The following is a 21,141-nucleotide window of genomic DNA, read 5'->3' on the forward strand; positions in this document are numbered from 1 at the left end:
TCTGAAGCAGGCTCCAAGCTCTGAGGAAGCATTCAGCACAGAACCCGACTCAGGGCTCAAACCCACAAACCATGAGATCATGACCTGAGCCAAAGTCAGACACTTAACTGACTGAGCCACCCAGGCGCCCCTGTCATTTAAGTATTTACTAGATGTGTTAGGAACATGAGAGCCAAAAAGGAGCCAGTGTGGTATGTGGCTTGTGGATAGAATTTTTTTTTCCCCCATGTTTAAAAGTCTTTTCTCATTACTAGAAAGAGTGGATAAAAAATCAGAATGAAGGTATAAATGTATTCTGACATTGATAGTTTGGAGCTGTTCCAAACTTTGCTGTTGTGACATTATCCCCGTGTTCTGGTGCTTATGTGCATTAATTTCTGTGGGATGCATCTTGTCTAGAAGTAGAATTGCTGGATTGTAAAACCTGTACATCTTTAATAGGTAGGACCAAATATTTAAGGGGCTGTATCACATTACACTTCTATAGCAGTATTAGAGGTCTCATTGCTCTGCATTTTCATCCACACTTAATTTTGTTAGACTTGAATTTTTGCTAATCAGGTGGGTGTAGAATAAAATAGTGTATCATTATGGTTTTGATTTGTATTTCCTTGACTACTAAGGAGATTGATAACCTTATGTTTATCGTCAATTTAGATATCTTTTGTGAGGACTCTGTTCCAAACATAAATGTTTTGTTGTTACTAGGCAGTCTGTTATTAGGTAGTCTGTATTACTGATTTTTTTTTATATTACTAATTTCTTAGGAGTTCTAATTGGGGGGCTTGGCCATTTCAGTTATATGTAGAGAAAATATCTTTTATAGCTTTTTTCATGTTATGAATAATATTCTTAACCTTAAAACTATCTGAGGTGATGGAAGTTAACTTTTTGTGGTAATCATTTGTCAGTATATGTATCTATCAAATCATTATGGTGTATAGTTACACAGTTTATGTCAATTACATCTCAATAAAACATGGCGTTGGCAGGGGAAAAACTTTTTCTGCCCAGAATGCATTATTATTTTAAGCAGCTTTGTGGTTTTATCTTTCTTTAGTAGGCCTTTAATCCATTTGAAGTAGGTTTTTGTGTACAGTGTGAGGGTTTGACTTACCTTGAGATATATGGATAATCATTTTTCCTAGCATCATTTATTAAAAAGCCCATTTTGGGGGGCACCTGGGCGGCTCAGTTGGTTGGGTGTCTGACTTCAGCTCAGGACATGATCTTACAGTTCATGGGTTCGAGCCCTGCATGGGGTTCTGTGCTGACAGCTCAGAGCCTGTAACCTGCTTTGGATTCTGTCTCCCTCTCTCTGCCCCTCCCCCACTTGCATTCTGTCTCTGTCTCTCAAAAAATGAATAAACATTAAAAAAAAAATGAAGGGGTGTCTGGGTGGCTCAGTCAGTTGGGCATCTGACTTCAGCTTAGGTCATGATCTCACCGTTTGTGAGTTTGAGCTCTGCTGACAGCTCAGAGCCTGCTTCAGATCCTGTGTCTCCCTCTCTCTCTGCCCCTTCTCTGCTTGTTCTCTCTATCAGTAATGAAAAAAAATTTTTTTGACAATTAAAAAAAAATAAAAAGCCCATTTTTGAGGGAGAGAGGCTAAAATAAAACCCACTTTTCCCTCACTGATTTTCAGTATCCCCTCATATCAAGTGACTATATTTGATGCATCCATCTGATGTCTGTTCTATACCATGGGTCTATGTTGTGTGTCCTGATAGCAGTTCCACACTTTAATGATATGATACAACAGGGCTTCCTACCTTGCTCTTCAGTAGTTCTCTATTTTCTTAGGTCTGTGTGCTTTTATTTGAATTTTCCAAGTCATCTTGGTAATTTAAACATAAAAACCATTGGGAATTTAATACGTATTGTGTTGACTCTAATCCATGAATGTGCCTGTTCTCCATTTATTTAGGTCTTTAATGTGTTTTTCTCATGTTTTTATTAGGTTGAACCACATAAAATGTCTTTGTAGGTTCAAAATAATTGAATGTTGGCAATTATATGGTAGATCCTGATTTAATGCCGTCCAGAGATCTGATCTTATATGGGTGTCTGTTATCCTTATTTAACTTCAGGTACTACTTGTTATTCCTGTAAATGGTATTTTTATTTCATTTTCCTTTATTAGTGGTATACAAGTAACCTTTGATCTTGGATCTAGTAGCCTTACTAGATTTATTAGTTTTAATTTACATGTCGATTTTTTGGGGAATCTTTATGATTATAATCATCATGTGTGAATTATGACATTTTTGTCTTTTGATTTCTTTTATTCACCAACTGCATTTTAGTATGTTGTTGAAAGGAAGTGATGATAGCAGGCATCTTTTTTCTCCTTTATCTCTATAAAAAAAACTTTCAAAATCTCACCAATATCTATAGTGTTTGACATAAGTATTTTGTGGATACTTTGTGTGGGATTTTTGCATTGTGTTAATGAGTAAAATTTGCATGTTAGTTTTCCTATTTAACTGTCCTTCACAAATTATTCAGATTTTATAAAATAATGAGAATATTCTTTTATGGTGGAGTTTTGTTTCCTTTTCTTGAATGGTATAACTTCTCACTAAAGCCTTCTTTGTGGGAAGGATTTTTATAATTGGTTAATTTCTATAATGATCATAGGGCAATCCAGATTTTCTACTTCTTGAAATAGAATTTTTTTTTTTTTAAGGAACTTGATTTTATCTAAATTTTATTTAAACTTCAGCTTTGATACTCTCTATTGTATTGAAGGTGCAAAGGAAGTAGTAAATATAGGACATGATTTTTAATCTGCCTTGGATATTTGATAAGGGAACTCGGAGTTAAAGTTCATGCTTGTTTCTATTTTTAATCTGTGACTACTAAAAAGTGAATATGCTTAAACTGTCTAGCGATCAAATTCTATTTTTAGCTTATCATTTTCTGTTTATATTTTAGCTTTGAAAAAAATTCAGAACAAAAGTTTAGGAGTTTTAAGTCCATTTTTCAAAATACTTTGTTCAGTTTCTATTGTGATGCATATTCATTTAATACCACATGAAGTTATGTTAGTTTAGATATTTATAAGTAGAATTTGAGGGGCACCTGGGTGGCTCAGACCGTTAAGTGTCCAACACTTGGTTTTGGCTCAGGTCCTGATCTCAGAGTTTGTAAGATTGAGCCCAGAGATAGGCTTGTGCCCTGACAGCACCAAGCCTGCTTGGGATTCTCTCTCTCTCCCTACCCCTATACCCCTCCCCTGCTCCTCCTCCACTCATGTGCGCATGTGCGCTCTCTCTCAAATTTTTTTAACAAAAACTTAGCCTTTAAAGACAAAAAAGTAGAATTTCAATCCTATAGGAAGAAAATCCTTTATCTAAAGCTAAAGTAAGCTATGGATGTACTTTATTTTCAGTGTCCTTTTTCTAGGGCTTTTTACTTACTAAATTTTATCCAACTCGTTTATCATCACATCTCTTTAGTGATATTCTTATTATTGTACCATTCTTACACTACAATTTTGGTGTCCATATCAAGTTATAAATCAAAGTTTACTGTATTTTAACCATATTGGCCTCTTTGTGGTGCTTAATCATATGAACATGCTTCTGCTTCAGAGCCCTTGCCATTTGCTGTTCTTCTGCCTGGTCTGCTCCACACATATCCTTATTTGGCTTGCTCTGTGTCTTGTCTTGGTTGTTTGTTCAGACATCACTTCAAAAGAAGCTTTTAATGTTGTATAACATTACGTATGTACATGCAGGGCATTGAATTGTTTCCTTACTCTTTCTTTGTGGTATTGATTATCACCTGAGATTTCTCTCTCTTGCCCTACTTGTAGTAGTTTCCTGTTGTTGCTGCAACAAATTCATAAATTTAAATGGCTTAAATAGTAGAACTTACCATTTTATAGTTCTGTAAGTCAGAAGTCTTATATGGATTTCACTGGACTAAAAGTGTCAGCAGAGATGTGTCACTTTTTGGAGAATCTAAGGGAGAATCTGTTTCCTTGCCTTTTCCAGATTTTACAGGCCTCCCAATGCCTTGGCCCATGGCCTACTTCTCCCATTTTAACGTTGCATATCTCTGACTCACTTCCCTCTTCTACTTTTAAGTTCCCCTGTAATTACCTTGGGCCTACCTGGTTAATCCTATTTCAAGGTAATTAACTTAATCATGTCTACAAATTCTCTTTTGCCATGTAGTATAATATTCACATGTTCCCGTACTTAGGGCATAGATATCTTTGGCACCCATCATTCTGCCTGTCATACCACTGAAATGTTAGTGCCTTGACTTTTGTTGGCTACTGTGTGCCAGGCCCTGTTCTAGGCATTAGTTATAATGAATATTAAGTAAATAGAGTATTTCATAGAATTGGAGATTAACGGTTTTCTTTATTTTACCATCTCAAATTAAAATATCTTGCTATTGGACCAAAGTTGTGTTCTTTAAGAGATTGAGTTTGAGTTTGCATCTACAAACCTGCATGAATCCTACCTTGTGGTTCAGTTCCTGGGATACTTTTTCTACTTATACCCACTGATAACATTGAAATGGTCATGTTTATTTTTTATCTCTACCTGCTAGGTGGTTTATTTACCATTTATCTTAAACTGTGAGAAGAGCCGTTTGGTGTCCTAGCTTTGAGGGTGTTTCTTAGATGTCTCATCTCAAATTTTTTTCTTTTTTATGATTTCATAAAATAGTGTGCCTTATAGTTGTCTTCCATTTAGAGTCCTAACTTTGGGAGTTCTTCTTAGACTACCCCATTGCAGGCCAGTTCTTTTTTGGTAGTACATAAAATAATGTATTTTATAATTGGTGGTTTATTAGATTCAGTTTTGGCTTCATCAGTTTTGTTCAGAGGAAATCGGTATGGTAAGCCTTCAACTGAAATGATAGATAAATGAAAAGGTGATTCTAGTTTTGAATCTGTTTTTGTGATATTTATTGTACCACCTAATGAAGTACATGGAAGGTTTCTGTTTCCAGGTAGGATGGAATAGCTGGCAGTAGATTAGCATTTTTACCTAAAACTAGAAGAGCCAGCTCAAATAACATTATCATCTGTTATGTTAATGAAGCAGAGAGGTAAGGAGAACTACCAGAGCCTATGACTCTGGAATGGGAAGAACCTTAGAAAGCAGTTGGTTTTTGTAGTTGCTTTTTGCCCTGGGAACCCTTGCTAATAATTATGGATGTAGAGCAGATCTAGTTGAAAGCAGCTGGGGGCAGGGTGGAGACTGAGCTTTTGGCAGATGTTGGGGATGTTTCACACATACGGCCTGTTTTCCTCACATGACTTTTGCTAAATACTGGGGTTTTGCTGGGCAGGAGGCTAAAAATGTAAGTAAAAAGCACAGTGGAGTTTTCAGTAGTCTTCGAAGGCAAACAGATTTTGTGATCACTGGGTGAAATGGTCCCACAGAATATACAAAAGGCTCTTAGTTGAAAACTGGATGGCTAAGACAAATATGTAGACTACATTTTGTAAACAGGCCTTGCCTCAGCATAGTTGCTGAATAAAATGTTAAATCACCACAGTATCTTCCCAGCACGAGGAAGATTGGTCTGAAGCCTCCTCTAATGTTTTATACTTATATTGTTGAATATTTTTGTTTGGTTTGATAACATCTTTATCTCGGCTTCATTTTTTATAATATGTTTTCATTAGAACTGTATTTCTAAGTTGAGAAATTTTTTGTCCGTGTTTTCAGATGCTGTTCTATTATGTTCTAGCTTACATTGTTTCTGATGAAACTTGGCTCATATTCCTTTTGTTTTTATCTTTAGTTTTCAGCATTATTGCAATATGCGATTATATTTTCTTTATATTTATCTTGCCATGGAACCAAAAGTATGGTACCAAAAGGTAGGGCCACATAATCAAAAACCAGAAGAAAAATCAATAATAAAAATGGACCCATAGGTGATACTGATAATTCAGGTTATCAGACAGGATTTTAGAATAATTATGATTAATATGCTCAAGAAAATAAATGAAGGTGGAGAATTTCAACTGAGAATTGGAATCTATAAAAAAATCACTGGGAATCTATAAGATAATTACTCTAGAACTGAAAAATACAGTATCTGAAACTAAGACTTCATTAGATTGGCTTAATAGCAGAAGATAGGAGTAGTGATAGGCAAGTCAGTGAAAAATATCAAAACTGAAACATGGAAAAAAATTATGAGAAACAACACAGAAAAGACTGTCGGACACATGGGACCTGGCAAAAGGTATGCATTACATCTATTTGTTGTTCCCAAAGAAGAGAAGGGTGAAAACAATATTTGAAAAACTAATAACTAGAATTTCCAAAAATGGGAGAAGATAGTCCAAATTGAAGCCCTGTGAACCCTAACCAGGATAAATACAAAGAACACACTGTGGCATATTGCAATAATGCTGCTGAAAACTAAAGATAAAAAACGAATATGAGCTGAGTTTTCATCAGAAACGATGTAAGCTAGAACACAATGGAACAACATATGAGAACACTGATAAAAAATGTTAGAAATACATTTCTAATGAAAATAGATTACAAAAATGAAGCAAGATAAAGATGTTATCAAACCAAACCTAAGAATCCAAACCCTTTTGCCCTGTTGGTGGGAATGCAAAATGGTGCAGCCGTTCTGGAAAACAGATGGAGGTTCCTCAAAAAATTAAAAATAGAACTACTCTACGACCCAGCAATTGCACTACTATGTATTTATCCAAAGGATACAGGTGTGCTGTTTCAGAGGAGCACATGCCACCCCAAGGTTTACAGCAGCACTGTCGACAATAGCTAAAATATGAAAAGAGTACAAATGTCCGTTGACAGATAAATGGATAAAGAATGGATAAAGAAGATGTGGTATATATTACTCAACAGTCAAAAAGAATGAAATCTTGCCATTTGCAACAACATGGATGGAACTAGAGTATATTATCCTAAGTGAAAGTAGTCAGAGAAAGACAAATATCATATGACTTTACGCATATGAGGACTTCAAGATACAAAACAGATGAACATAGGGGAAGGGAAGCAAAAATAATATAAAAACAGGGAGGGGGACAAAACATAAAAGATTCTTAAATACAGAGAACAAACAGGGTTGCTGGAGGGGTTGTGGGTGGGGGGATGGGCTAAATGAGAAGGGGCATTAAGGAGACACTTGTTGGGATGAGCACTGGGTGTCATATATAGTGGATGAATCACTGGATTCTACTCCTGAAATCATTATTGCACTATATGCTAACTAACTTGAATGTAAATTTTAAAATAAATTTTAAAAAAAATCCTAGGAAAAAAAAAGACATAAAAAAAAAAAAAAACAACCTAAGAATCCAATACCAACATACTACACTAAAAGAAATACTAAAGAGACATGAAATACAGGAAAGAAAAAACATAGGAAGGGTAACTGTATGAGTAAGTTCAAATAAACTATTCACAACACACAATAATAGTGAAGTTTAAAATATGTGTAAAATAAAATGCAGGACAACCACAAAAGATGGAAGTTGGTAAATGAAGCTATGAAATTCTGATATGATCAGAGAAGTAGTGAGAACTTAAAAGTAGATTGATTTTTACCTGGTATATTCTCTAAGAGCCACCACATTAAAGTAATATTTTAATACATAATTAAATATTAAAAGATTAAAAAATAGGGTAAAATGGAATAATTATTAGAATAATTCAAAAGAAAGCAATCAAGAAGAGTAAAAGAAACAAAAAGGTAGATAAAATAGAAAACATATAGTAAAATGGTAGAAACAAACCCAGATATGTCAGCCATTGTATTAACTATATGTGAGCTAAATATTAAAGATCACCAGAGGAGATAAAAACAAAACCCATATGCTGCTTATAAGAAAGACTCCTTAAATATGAAGTCACACAAGTTGAAATTACAAGGATAGATGGAATTCTAGAAAGATGACAACAGCATAGATTTTTAATCTCCCTAGATATTCTCATACAAACATAGAACAACTAAAATATCTAACCCGAAAGTCATGGGCAACATTTATAACCATTCAGGGAATTGTGGTATCCCCTACAAACACCAAAATAGCTGGTGGGATAAACAACTGATAGCTATGAGACCTGTGTGGTATCAGCAGCCGTACAAGAGGTAGGAGAGGGTAACTATAGCATATGTGATGAACCCAAGCACACTGAAATAATAAAACTAGTTCAGCAAGCTGTTTTGAGAATAACAGTTATGGTGTTCATCTTTCAAAATAACCTGCAGTGATTCCTGCTTCCTGGTATACCACTTCCAAGAACTATTAACAGTTTTACCAAAAAATGAACTGGATTTGATTAAGCATTTCTAAATGCAAGGGTTGGCCATTGTTTTGTGCAAAGGGCCAGATGGTAGCTTTAACCTTTGGCGGCCAAATGGTCTCCACCATCACAACTATTCTGCCACTATAATACGAAATGAACTATAGAGAATGCATAAATGAGTAGTTTTTCCAGTAGAACTTTATTTATAAAAATAGGCAGCAGACTAGGGTTTTTTGACCTCTACTCTGGATCCAACTACTAACTTACTAGAAATACAAATGATGGGGAAAAAACCTATTTAAACTACACTTTGGGAATGCACATATCAAAATCAAGTCTGCGGGGAAACTCTATAGGACAAATAATAGCAGTTCTTCAACAAATTGTAAGCAAGAAAAAGATTGCATGGAAATTGATAGGTTAGAATCTTTAAAGCACAGGTAGAACTGTATATATCATATGCTTAGGCAGATAAGTGATAAGACTAAGAAAATTAAGGTAAATAAAACTCTTGAAAGGGAATAATGAGATTGGGAGGGAGCATGTCAAGTGCTTCTGAGGTAAACAGTTCTATTTCCTGTCATGATTGATGACTGCAAGAATGTATACCTTATAATTGGCTATACTACACATTTGTCTATGCAGTTTTCTGCATTTGTGAATATTTGACATTAAAAGTTTTAAAAGGTGAAAGAATAGAAAAAGTTACCAAGCAAATTCTAACCAAAAAAAAGTACACTTTTGATATAGAATGCGTTACAGAGATACAGAGCCATTTTATGACAGTTTAAGAATCCTAAATCTCTGTGTACCCAATAACAAAACTTCAAAAATATAAACCAAAGTTGACATGTTAAAAGGAGAAATCCACATATAAGTCCATAGTCACAGCCGGAAAGTTTGAAGAAGCTTATGCAACAGGTATAAACTGTGTCTATGAGGAGTATGGCTTGGTATCTGAAGGACTTTTCTTTTTAATAAGAGGTCAACTTTTTACCCAGAAACTTACTGTATTTACTGGAAATATATTTAAATCTTTTATTTTGATTGATAGAGTATCATTTTATCTAGTATTTAATTTCTAAGAAAACTGTCTTGTTCCTAGATAATCTAGGTGAAGTCTATAAATTTTTTTCCTAATATTACACTAAAGTTACACTTAATTTTGAATAGTAACTAGTCACTATTTGACTTTACCTGCCATTGGAAAGCTCAAAGTGATTGGAATAGCTATAGTCCCAATTTGTAAATAGACAAAGTTCAGTGGGTTTCCTAAATGACTCTTAATTATTTGTATATGATTTAGATTTTGCTGGCAGAAGTTAACTTTTCTTCTTTTTTTAAACAGGGGTTCTGAAGGAAAATTAAATGACTGCCAGATAAGATTCGTAAATGAAATCTTTAAGATCGAGAAACCTGGAGCACATCCCCTCTCACTGGCAGATGGAAAGTTTTTAAGTATGAATTTTTCTTATGGATTTAGATTACATATATTGTACTTGATTGGTATTTTAACCACCCAGGGAATAACTTCCGAGAAAGTATAAAGCTGCTGCAGATCATACAAATTTATTTTCATGACCACAGTTTTGATCTAAGATCCTTTCTGGTTTAGTGAATTTTTCTCAAATGATAAGATTTGTTTTTAAAAAAACAAATTTTTTTTCTCACCTTGGCATTTTATTGCCATTTTCTTGTTTCGCTTATTATAAATCTGTCCAAATAACATTTCAGTAATTTTGTGGCTACTTAGATTGATTTTTAATAATGAGACTTACTTTCGTATGAGTAGAGCCTGACAGTAATGATGGTTAAACTTTGAATTTCTGGGAGGTAATAAATGAGGTTTAAATAATCATGAGAATATTAGAACGTAGCCCTACCTTTTCACTGTGCATATTGTATTTGCTTAATATCATACAGCTGGTTGGTAACAAAGGTAGGGCAAGATTTTAGGTCTTTTAATTCATGATTGAATTGCTATCTTTCCAAATAGATTACTGTTTCATACTTTCTTCTGAATTTTTTGTGGGAAGCAATTTATTGGCTTTATGCCACATGTCAATGTCCAGTATTTTTTGTTTGTTTTTTAAGATTTAAGTAATCTCTACACCTAACGTGGGGCTCAAACTTACAACCCTGAGATCAAGAGTTGAATGCTGTATCTACTGAGCCAGGTGCCCCCAATTTCTAGTATATTTTAGAAAAATAAAGTTTTTAGGCAGACTAAAACGTTCTGCCTAACCTCTTCTTACCACAATTGTGCAAGATTACAGCAAGACAAGACCTTTAACAGATCAGTAAATAGACTTTCATGTTACCAGTCTAAGCCATTCTCATTTTTTGAGACTGCAATGTTGATGTATCTAGATTTGAATTAAGAACCTTTAGGAGTACTCTGTCAGGCTCTGTGCTGACAGCTGGAGCTGCTTCAGATTCTGTCTCTCCCTCTCTGGCCCCTCCCTTGCTCATGGTCTGTCTGTCTCTCAAAAATAAATACACATAAAAAAAATTTTTTTTTTTAAAGAACCTTTAGGTGTACTCTGTAGGAGTACTTGTGTGGTTATATCCTAGGATTACAGGTAACTTGAGTAATTTGAGTAAACCTTTTTAATGTAACTTAGTCATTCTCAGTAAAACAGTGCAAAACCAAGATAGATAAGGTTTTTGTCATCTTTCTATTCTCAGTACTTCTGCATGTATTCTGTTCCCTCTCATTCTCCATATATCTCTTCTCTGCCTAATGCTACTCACATTATAGCTACAACTTGTATGTGAAGAAATCATTTCAGAGCCACAGCCAGACTGCCACTGATCATATCACTCTTCATACCAAAAATCTAAGCATGCCAAAGGCATGTTTTTAGGTCTGTCATGCATCCATTACTTGTATGTTGTCATAGCTCCCTTAGTGAAAGTAAAACAAAATTGTAATCTGCCATTCATTAGCAACAATAGAGTCGAAATCGACTCTTGATTTCAGCTCAGATCATGATTCTCAGGGTCGTGAGATTGAGCCCCATATTGTGAAGACTGTTTAAGATTCATTCTCTCTCTCTCCCTCCCTCCCTCTTTCTCTTTCCCTCTCTCCCCGTCCCCCTCCCCCTCCCTCCCTCCCTCCACTTCCCTCACTTGCACTCTCTCTCTCTCAAAAATAAAATAAAATAAAATAAAATAAAATAAGGCAGTCACCAGTTAGAAAGATAGTGCTGAAATCAGTGCCTTTTCTCTTCCCCCTCTCTTATTTTTCAGATATGGCTTCCCATTTCCCTTATATTGCTAGATCAGTTCTGATATGGTAAATTTCCTCACAAATATGTTGTGTACATTTGTCAGAAATTCAAAATATAAAACAATATTAATTTAAAAATAGAACTCCCAAGAAGTAATCAGTCAAACTATGTATATCATCCTAGACCTCTTCCTCTATCTACATAATTCATCTGCAAAATTCTGCAGGGGGTGCCTGGGTGGCTCAGGTCGTGATCTCACAGGTTCGTGAATTTAAGCCCTGCATCAAGCTGGCTGCTCTCAGCATGGAGCTTGCTTTCAGATCCTCTGTCTTCTCTCTTCTGCCGTCACTTGTGTTCTCTCTCTCTCTCTCTCTCTCTCTCTCTCTCAAAGATTAATAAACATTAAAAAAAAGTTCTGTAGTCCTTTTTGAATTTTATATAAATTTACCTTAGTTTTCATAAAATCTTCCCAACCATTTCTCTTGACGTTTTAATTTTTGGTATTGTGAACATAAAGATTTTTTAGTATATATACTGTATATTTTAAAATTTCAAGGGAACAGTTGGGTAGAAGGTGTTTGGATTTTAGTAGGTTGCCAGAGTTCTGAACCAATTGACAAATAAGATAAAAAAATCAACTGGGTTAGAAATGCTATTTCTAGGGGTGCCTGGGTGTTTTAGTCGGTTAAATGTCCAACTTTTGATTTTGACTCAGGTTATGATCTTAACATTTGTAACATCAGCTCTATGCTGACTATGGAGCTTGCTTGGGATTCTCTCTCCCTCTCCCTCTGCCCTTCCTGGCTCATGCGTGCATGTGCTCTCTTTCTCAAATAAATTTTAAAGACAAATAAAGAAATGCTATTTCTATTATGTTAAAAAGTATGTTGGGGGCATAACTTGAATAAGAACCAGAATGGGCTTGCTAACTCTTAACAGCCCTCCCCTTCCTACTTTAGCCTATTCAAGGAAAGGTTTGGGTCTGCAGAGTACATGGTATTTAATAGTTCCACTTATTAAGTAGTTAGATCCAAACGACTTTAACAGAATGTAGTATTCCCTTGAAATTTATTTTTTTATTATGAATATCATTGTCAAATTGGCTTACATACAACACCCAGTGCACATCCCAACAAGTGCCCTTCTCCATGCCCATCACCCATTTTCCCCTCTCCCCTACTCCCCCACCCCATCCACCCTCAGTTTGTTCTCTGTATTTAAGAGTCTCTTGTGGTTTGCCTCCCTCCCTCTCTGTTTGTAACTATTTTTTCCCCTCCCCTTCCCTCATGGTCTTTCCTTGAAAGTTAAAGATACCTTATGATGCCCTGGTGAGTTCACTGTATTGCCCCTGGACATTTGGGGAACTTCCAGCTAGCCAATACAAATTTTTAAGGCAAAAGTATACATTATCCCCATGGTTGCAGGTAATGATGCCCGCTGTGCCTGTGCTTTATCCCTGTAATTTTGGTAAGTATAGAATGAAGCTCAGGGGGCGCCTGGGTGGCTCGGTCGGTTAAGCGTCTGACTTCAGCTCAGGTCATGATCTCACAGACCGTGAGTTGGAGCCCTGCGTCAGGCTCTGGGCTGATGGCTCAGAGCCTGGAGCCTGCTTTAGATTCTGTGTCTCCTTCTCTGTCTGCCCCTCCCCCGTTCATGCTCTGTCTCTCTCTGTCTCAAAAATAAACTTAAAAAAAAAAAAAAAATTTAGAATGAAGCTCAGGCATTTATTCTTAAAGTCCCACACTTGATTATTCTTTGTGATTTTTTTTTTGTTCATTAAGAAAAGCTGTATGCTATCTATTTTCATGCGTTTTTCTTTACAAGATTCATAGATAATAAAAATTATTTTAAGACTGAGCTTGTTATAATTTTGTTCTTACTAGGGAAAAATGATCCTGAGTGTGATATTTGTGGTGGAGATCCAAGTAAGAAGTGCCGTTCTTGCTCCTGTCATATATGTGGTGGGAAACAGGAACCCAACATGCAGCTTCTATGTGATGAATGTAACATGGCCTATCATATTTACTGCCTGAATCCACCTTTGGATAAGGTCCCTGAAGAGGAATACTGGTATGATTATCAGGGGTTTTTTGTTATTACTGTGTTAAGAATTGAATGTGAAATATGTATTTAAACCACAAAAAGATTTCTTAAGATATGTAATGTGTATTAAAACACTTAAAATTTTATAGCCAGTGGTTTATTGGCATTGGTAACTTTGATTATTATCACAGCTTGTGAACCAGTCTCTAGCTGTTTTTAATCCCTGCAGTCCTTCCTCTAATATGGAGTCTGTGTTCTTTCAAAAATGCAACTCTGATTGTGTTAATTCCTTTGCTTCTCAGGTTTTATGTTGCCATGCAAGGCCTTGCACAATATTTTTTTAGTTGATTTCTCCAGGTGCATTTCTTACCATTTTCCTCTTCATTTTCCCAAATACTCTACAGTCTAGCCAGATTAAATATCTTTCAGCTCCTTAAGTAAGTCCAGGTCTTTCTCTCCTCTGGGTTTTTATACTTGACACATTTTCTCTTTGAAACCTATACATCTTTGCTTAACTTTAGGATATTTATCCTTCAGGTTTTCACTTAACTGTGATTCCATCTGGGAAGCCTTTTTGGGTGGCCTCTCTATCCCTCAGCTATTTTAGATGTGCCTGTTATAGTACTTAATAGTTATTTAAGTGCTTAATATATGCTAGATGCTAACAAAGTGTTTTACATGGATTATTGTATTTAATCCTATGAGGTTAATAAGTGGAACCAGGCACTAAGGTTAAATATACCAGCCAAAATCTATGCTAAGTAGTCTTAGCTACAAAACAAAATCATTAGAAAAGAGACTGGGAAGAACATGGTCAAAGTAATAATGAACTTTTTCATGTCATAATAAGTTTTTTCTTCTTAAGCTTTGGACTATTGCTGGCGTGGAGGGTTAAGTTAAGGAATGACATACTCAGAAGTACAGGCATTCCTCAGAGATAGTACAGGTTCCAGAACAGTCTGGTAAAGTAAATATCACAATAAGGCAAGTCAGATGAGCTTTTTTGTTTCTCAGGGCATATAAAATTGATGTTTACACATGATGCTGTAGCCTATTAAGTGTGCAAAATACTTTATTGCTAAAAATGCTAGCCATCATCTGAGTTTTCAGCAGGTCTTAATCACTGATCACAGATCACCCTGACAACATAATAATATTGAAAAAGTTTGAAATATTGTGAGAATTACCCAAATGTGACACAGAGACAGAAAGTGAGCAAATGCTATTGGAAAAATCACACCAATAGACTTGCTCGATGCAGTGTTGCCACAAACCTTCAGTTTGTAAAAAACAAACAAAAAACCACACAGTATCTGCAAAGTGCAATAAAATGAAGTGTGCTTGTAATAACATTACAATTAGGTAGCTGGTGTTACTGTAAAGAATAGATTGTTTTCTTCCCTTTGGCCTATCCCCATCTGTTGGGAGGGTTGTTACTGTATTACCACAGAGGCTGTAAGGGTGGGTGGAGGGAAGGGATGTAACTTCTTCCTTTCACCCCCTTCCTCTGCCTTGCGTGGTCACAGCCTGAATTTTACCATCTGTAAACATATTTCCTCTAAAATCTCATATATTTTTCTTCCCTTTTGTTTCTGTGGACAGTATGTTCCTGCTTCTCTAAAATGCGAGCCCTTCTGTCTGCTCTCACAGTTCCGTATCCCTTTGCCTTTTCAGGAACTTCATTCCTACAGTGAATTCCTCTCCCAGATTGCCATTGCTGGGTTATTCTCAGTATCCTATAATCTATTCAGTCACACACACACACCCTTCCCTTGATCCCATTTCTTTGCTTCCTTTATGGCAAAGCTTCTCAAGAACTGTCTGCATTGGTAATTTCCATTTCCTCTCCTCCTGTTCATACTTCAGCTCTCCAATTGGACTTTCCTTCTCACAACTCCACTATATTTGTTTAAGTTAGGCTCACAGACACATTCCGTGTTGCCAAATCCATTGGTCCTGTCTAAACCCTCTCCTTACTTATACTTATCAGCTCTCTGTCTTTATAGATTTTATGATACCATATGACCTAATTTTCATCCTACTCCACTGGCCTTTCCTTCTTAATCTCTTGTTGGTTTTCTCATATCTACCAGATTTTGGAGTTTTCCAAAACTATTCCAGCACTATTCACTTGCTTTTTGTTCTTCATGCTTGCTCCCTAGATGACCTCATCCTATCATGAGACTTTAAATATGAAGCTAATGGTTCTAAATTTTTGATATCTTCATAGCTAATCTTCCCTGGGCTCTGTATTCCTGTATTCATTCAATTGCTTACTTGACAAGTATCACAAAAGTAGTCCAGCTGGAGATCTTGATTTCCATAAACATACCCCCTAATTCCTATATATATATATTCCTATATTAGCTGTGATAGACTATACGTTTTGACTTGGAGAGTTCTAATAACTAATTTAGATGGGGAGATGTATCAGTTGTATAGTTGAACAGTCTAGGATCATCTATTCTTGCTACTTTTGTTTTAATAATAGGAACTTCAAATGAGTAAATTCCATTCTCCAGGTTAGTGATAAGATCAGAGCGCATGCTGCCATTTGAATTGGACAGCTCTGGCTTTTGAACTGAATTTGAGATTCTATGATATTATAATCTTTCACATTCTTTAAAGGAATGATAAGGGTTTTTTTTTTTGCTACCTTAACCATATAAATATTTTGAAAAGTTTAATACTAAAATGCCAGCTGAACATCTATATTATACACCAACTATTACATCTTAAAACATTTTCTGACCTAGAAAGGCCATTCTGTTACTGGCTTTAATATGGTATATTAAAATTCCTTTCTCTTTTAAAGGTATTGTCCTTCCTGTAAAACTGATTCCAGTGAAGTTGTAAAGGCTGGTGAAAGACTCAAGATGAGTAAAAAGAAAGCAAAGATGCCATCAGCTAGTACTGAAAGCCGGAGAGACTGGGGCAGGGTAAGGAAGAAAGTCATCTTTCCTTCTTAGCTATAATGTTTTAACTGTAATGCAAGTTATAACTGTTTGATACCAACAGTAGTAGTGACATAAATTACATTTGCTGTATCAGAAATATTAAATAATTTTATTGTTTATTTGCTATAACTTAATTATGTGTTAATTAAATCATATAAATTATGTATTAATTATGCAGTTAGGTTTCTGTTTTGTTCTCATTTTATTTGACTTTAAGATTTGGCTTTAAGGGTAGACATAACCAATTTGTCAAACAACTTGTTCTATAACTTGTAGGGGATGGCCTGTGTTGGTCGCACTAGAGAATGTACTATTGTTCCTTCTAATCATTATGGACCTATTCCTGGGATTCCTGTTGGATCAACATGGAGATTTAGAGTTCAGGTATGTTTTTAAATTGACTTTGTTGAAAGGGTAAAGTTGTAAAAAATTGTAGCAGTGTCAGTATCTATTGATTATAAGTGGGCTAATCTAGGTTGTATCGCATGGCATTCAGTTGTTACAATGAAAGATTCTCTATAGGATGAGTAGACTCTTCCACATAGTTTAACAGGTCCATACATCATGGAATTAGGCATCAGCTGTGCTTTTTTTAATCATTTTTACTGTTTTCTAGATATGACAGTTAACATTATTAAACTTTCTAGAGAATTTTTCTTGCTGAGAATTTAATATTTGAAATATTAGGGGTTTCTTTCTTTAAAATTTGTGGTAAGTTCTCATTTAATGTTGTTGAAGTCCAAGAAAGCTCATTCCGGGTGTTTTGTTTGTAGCTTATCCTCCGGAATGAATGTTAAGTTGTTGGTCAGAGGAAGTGCCAGGTGATCCAATGATAAAATCACTTGTCACATCTTTTCCTGTTGTATCCATTTCTAATTTCTTTATTATAAAGGTAATTTTATCGTTATAGAGATTTTAAAAGTTTTTTGTCCTCATTTTCTGTTTCTCAGGCACCACCACTTTGAAGTTTTAGCTGTTTCTTCTAGATTTACCTCCTTATTTCTAAGTAGCATGTTTATACTGCTTTTGTCTTTGTATTTTAGTTTTATTAACTTCTTTCTATGGTTGATGAGCATTAAGTTTAACACACTGTGTGTCTTCCCATGTTTGCAATGGTTATATTACAATTTTGGCTAAATACATATGCATGTTGTATAGTATGACTCAAATCTTTAAATACAGTAAAAAATACTACAAATAAATACAATATAATATAAATACAATAAAAAGTACACTTAGCATATTTTTAATTGCCTTGGGTTTTTGTTTGCTTCATTCTTTTTTTATATACCTATCACTAATTCATTCCCAAACTTTAAAAGCCCCCATTAATACTGTCTCAGATGCGTTTGCAGTTGTTAGCCTGAGCAGTTAGAAGAATGGATTTGCCATTTAGGAAGTGGGGAAGAATCAGAAGAGATTTATTGTCATCAGGATTGATGAGATTGAGAATCAGGTGGTCCCATCTTCTGAAGTACCTGGTGTTTTCAAGGCTTACACTCAGGTTCTGAGGCTTTTATTAGCTTCTCACTGGCTTCTAATGTGTGTCTTTCCCTGCCCCACTGTGCACCGTCCAGGGAATTTGAGGAACACAAAGTAATGCTGTTTTAGTGAGCCAAAATTGAAGACCTATGGGGAGAAGCAATAGGCCATTGAAGTAGTAGAATAGCATGATTAAACTAACGAATTGGGTAGCATGTTTGGGTAACATTGAGTAGTTTTGGTTCAAACATTTGCTCTATGAAGGAGAAGCTGGAGGAGATAAGAGTTAAGGCTGGGAACACACAGAAGAATGAAACTGGACCACTTTCTTACACCACACACAAACATAAATTAAAAATGGATGAAAGATCTAAATGTGAGACAGGAAACCATCAAAATCCTAGAAGAGAAAACAGGCAGCAACCTCTTTGACTTCAGCCACAGCAACTTCTTACTTGACATGTCTCCGGAGGCAAGGGAAATAAAAGCAAAAAATGAACTGTTGAGACCTCATCAAGATAAAAAGCTTCTACACAGCAAGGGGCACAGTCAACAAAAGTAAAAGGCAAGCAACAGAATGGGAGAAGATATTTTTAAATGACACATCAGTTAAAGGGTTAGTATCCAAAATCTAAAAAGAACTTACCAAACTCAGCATCCAAAAAAGAAATAATCCAGTGAAGAAATGGGCAGAAGACATGAATAGACCCTTTTCCAAAGAAGACATCCAGGTGGCCAGCAGACACATGAAAAGATGCTCAACATCACTCATCATGAGGGAAATACAAACCAAAACCACATTGAGATACCACCTCATACCAGTTAGAGTGGCTAAATTTAACAACTTAGACAGCAACAGATGTTGGCAAGGATATAGAGAAAGGGGAACTTTCTTGCTCTGTTGGTCGGAATGCAAACTGGTGGAGTCACTCTGGAAAACAGTGTGGAGGTTCCTCAAAAAATTAAAAATAGAAGTACCCTACAACTCAGCAGTAGCTCTACTAGCAATTTATCCTGAGGCTACAGGAGTGCTGATTCATAAGGGCACATGTACCCCAATGTTTATAACAGTGCTATCAACAATAGCCAAATTATGGAAAGAGCCCAAATCAACTGATGAATGGATTAAAAGATGTGGTGTATGTATGTGTGTGTGTGTATATATATATACACACACAAACAAACACACACACACACATACACATATATACACACATACACACACACACAATAGAATACTACTCAGCAATTTAAAAGAATGAAATCTTGCCATTTGCAACAATATGGATGGAACTGGAGGGTATTATGCTAAGTGAAATAAGTCAGTCAGAAATAGATAATTATATGATTTTCACTCATATGTATGTGGAATTTGAGAAACAGAAGAACATAGAGGAAGGGAAAAAAAAATAAGTTACAGAGATAGAGGCAAACCATAAAAGACTCTTCAATACAGAGAACAAACTGAGGGTTGATGGGGTGGGGGGTTGAGGGGGCAGGAAAAATGGGAGATGGGCATTGAGGAGGGCACTTGTTGGGATGAGCACTGGGTGTTGTATGTAAGTGATCAATCACGGGAATCTAATCCTGAAGCCAAGACTACACTGTATACAGTGTTAGCTAACGTTGCGATAAATTACTTTAAAAAAAAAAAAAAAGTTAAGGCTGGGAAAGCAGATAGGAGCCAGATTGAGAGAGAGTAATGTGTAATACTTAATTTGGGCTTGGTATACAATAAGACCATTTAATATATTTTAAGCAGTTGAATATTAAAAGCAGAATTGTTCTTACAAGTATTTTCTGTTTGTGATCGGTAGAATGGGGTTTGAAGGGAAAAAACTGGAGGCAGTGAAAAAGGGGGGTTAATAACATTCATGACTCAAACTAAGATTATAGCAGAAGTAGAAAAGTAAAGACTTGAGAGATTTAGGAGATTGAATCAGCAGTATTTGTGACCAAATGTGTTTTAAGAATAGAGAAGAATGATGCAAAAATGACTGTTGCCTTTCTCATGTGGCTAGGGAGCAGTGCCATAATTAAAGACAAGAAATAAGATGGGGAGGGATCTGGGCCACTGATAGCAAATTCTGTTTGACCCAAGTTGAGCTGGAATGACCGGTAGACATAAAATGATGATTATTTAATAATTATTTTGAAACTTGGAATTCTAGATCTGAGCAGTTTTAAGAGTCATCAGCTTAGTACCTAGGGGATATGTAGTAAGAAAGAAGTAAAGTCGGGGAGGAAAGATAGAACTCTGGGTGACATTCAGTTCTTAGTTGGAGGGTTTTAGGATCCAATAATATATACGAAAGCATTTTGTAAACATAACTGTTCAAAGGTATTTTGAGACTCTCTTTATTTCATAGGTGAGCGAAGCGGGTGTCCATAGGCCCCATGTTGGTGGAATTCATGGTCGAAGTAATGATGGGGCTTATTCTCTTGTCCTTGCTGGTGGATTTGCGGATGAAGTAGTAAGTCATAATACAACCTTGTTCTTTAGAACCATTCTTAATCATTCAGTAAAATACAGAAGTTTTGTGTAGGGTGTATAAAACCCCATCTTTTTTTAGCATAGTTTTTATGTTGAAGTGGTCACTTCTATATAAGTTATAAGAAAAGTCAATTGACAGTCTTTAATCTTTACAAGTGTTGATTTATGTATACATGTGGTTGCTGATTATTGCAATGAAAACATACTTTACAGAGCTCATTTTTTTATTAAACTTTTTATTTTGGGATATTGCAGATTGACATGTAGCATTAGAAATACTACAGAGATCTCTGTGCTCTTTACCCATTTTCCTCCCAATGGTAACATCTTGCAAAACTGTAGTACAGTATCACAACCAGGATATTGACATTTTGATATATTCAGATCACTGAACATTTTCCCTTAACCACAAGTATCCCTCATTGTGCCCTTTGATAACCACACATACTGTATCTGCTCTCCCTCAACCCATCCCTAACCCCTGACAACCACTAATCTGTTCTCCATTCCTATAATTTTGTTGCTTCAAAGATTTTTATAATTGGGGACATCTGGGCGTCTCAGTCCATTATGTGTTTGACTCTTGATTTTGGCTCAGGTTATGATCTCACAGTTGTGAGGCTGGACTCCACACTGATCATGGAGCCTGCTTAAGATTC

General features: G+C 35.7%; 1 protein-coding gene across 1 annotated transcript in view; it reads left to right on the plus strand.

Annotated features, from left to right (window-relative positions):
- UHRF2 (ubiquitin like with PHD and ring finger domains 2) overlaps positions 1 to 21,141 on the plus strand; it is a 76,834-nt gene that overhangs the window by 38,656 nt on the left and 17,037 nt on the right. Inside the window, exons 5-9 of the mRNA XM_042914152.1 lie at positions 9,622 to 9,731; positions 13,390 to 13,576; positions 16,365 to 16,488; positions 16,783 to 16,890; positions 20,358 to 20,462. Coding sequence (XP_042770086.1) covers positions 9,622 to 9,731; positions 13,390 to 13,576; positions 16,365 to 16,488; positions 16,783 to 16,890; positions 20,358 to 20,462 — 634 coding nt within the window. The remainder of the gene's footprint in view (positions 1 to 9,621; positions 9,732 to 13,389; positions 13,577 to 16,364; positions 16,489 to 16,782; positions 16,891 to 20,357; positions 20,463 to 21,141) is intronic.

The sequence above is a fragment of the Panthera leo genome, chromosome D4, assembly GCF_018350215.1.
Source record: "Panthera leo isolate Ple1 chromosome D4, P.leo_Ple1_pat1.1, whole genome shotgun sequence".
Lineage (NCBI taxonomy): Eukaryota > Metazoa > Chordata > Mammalia > Carnivora > Felidae > Panthera > Panthera leo.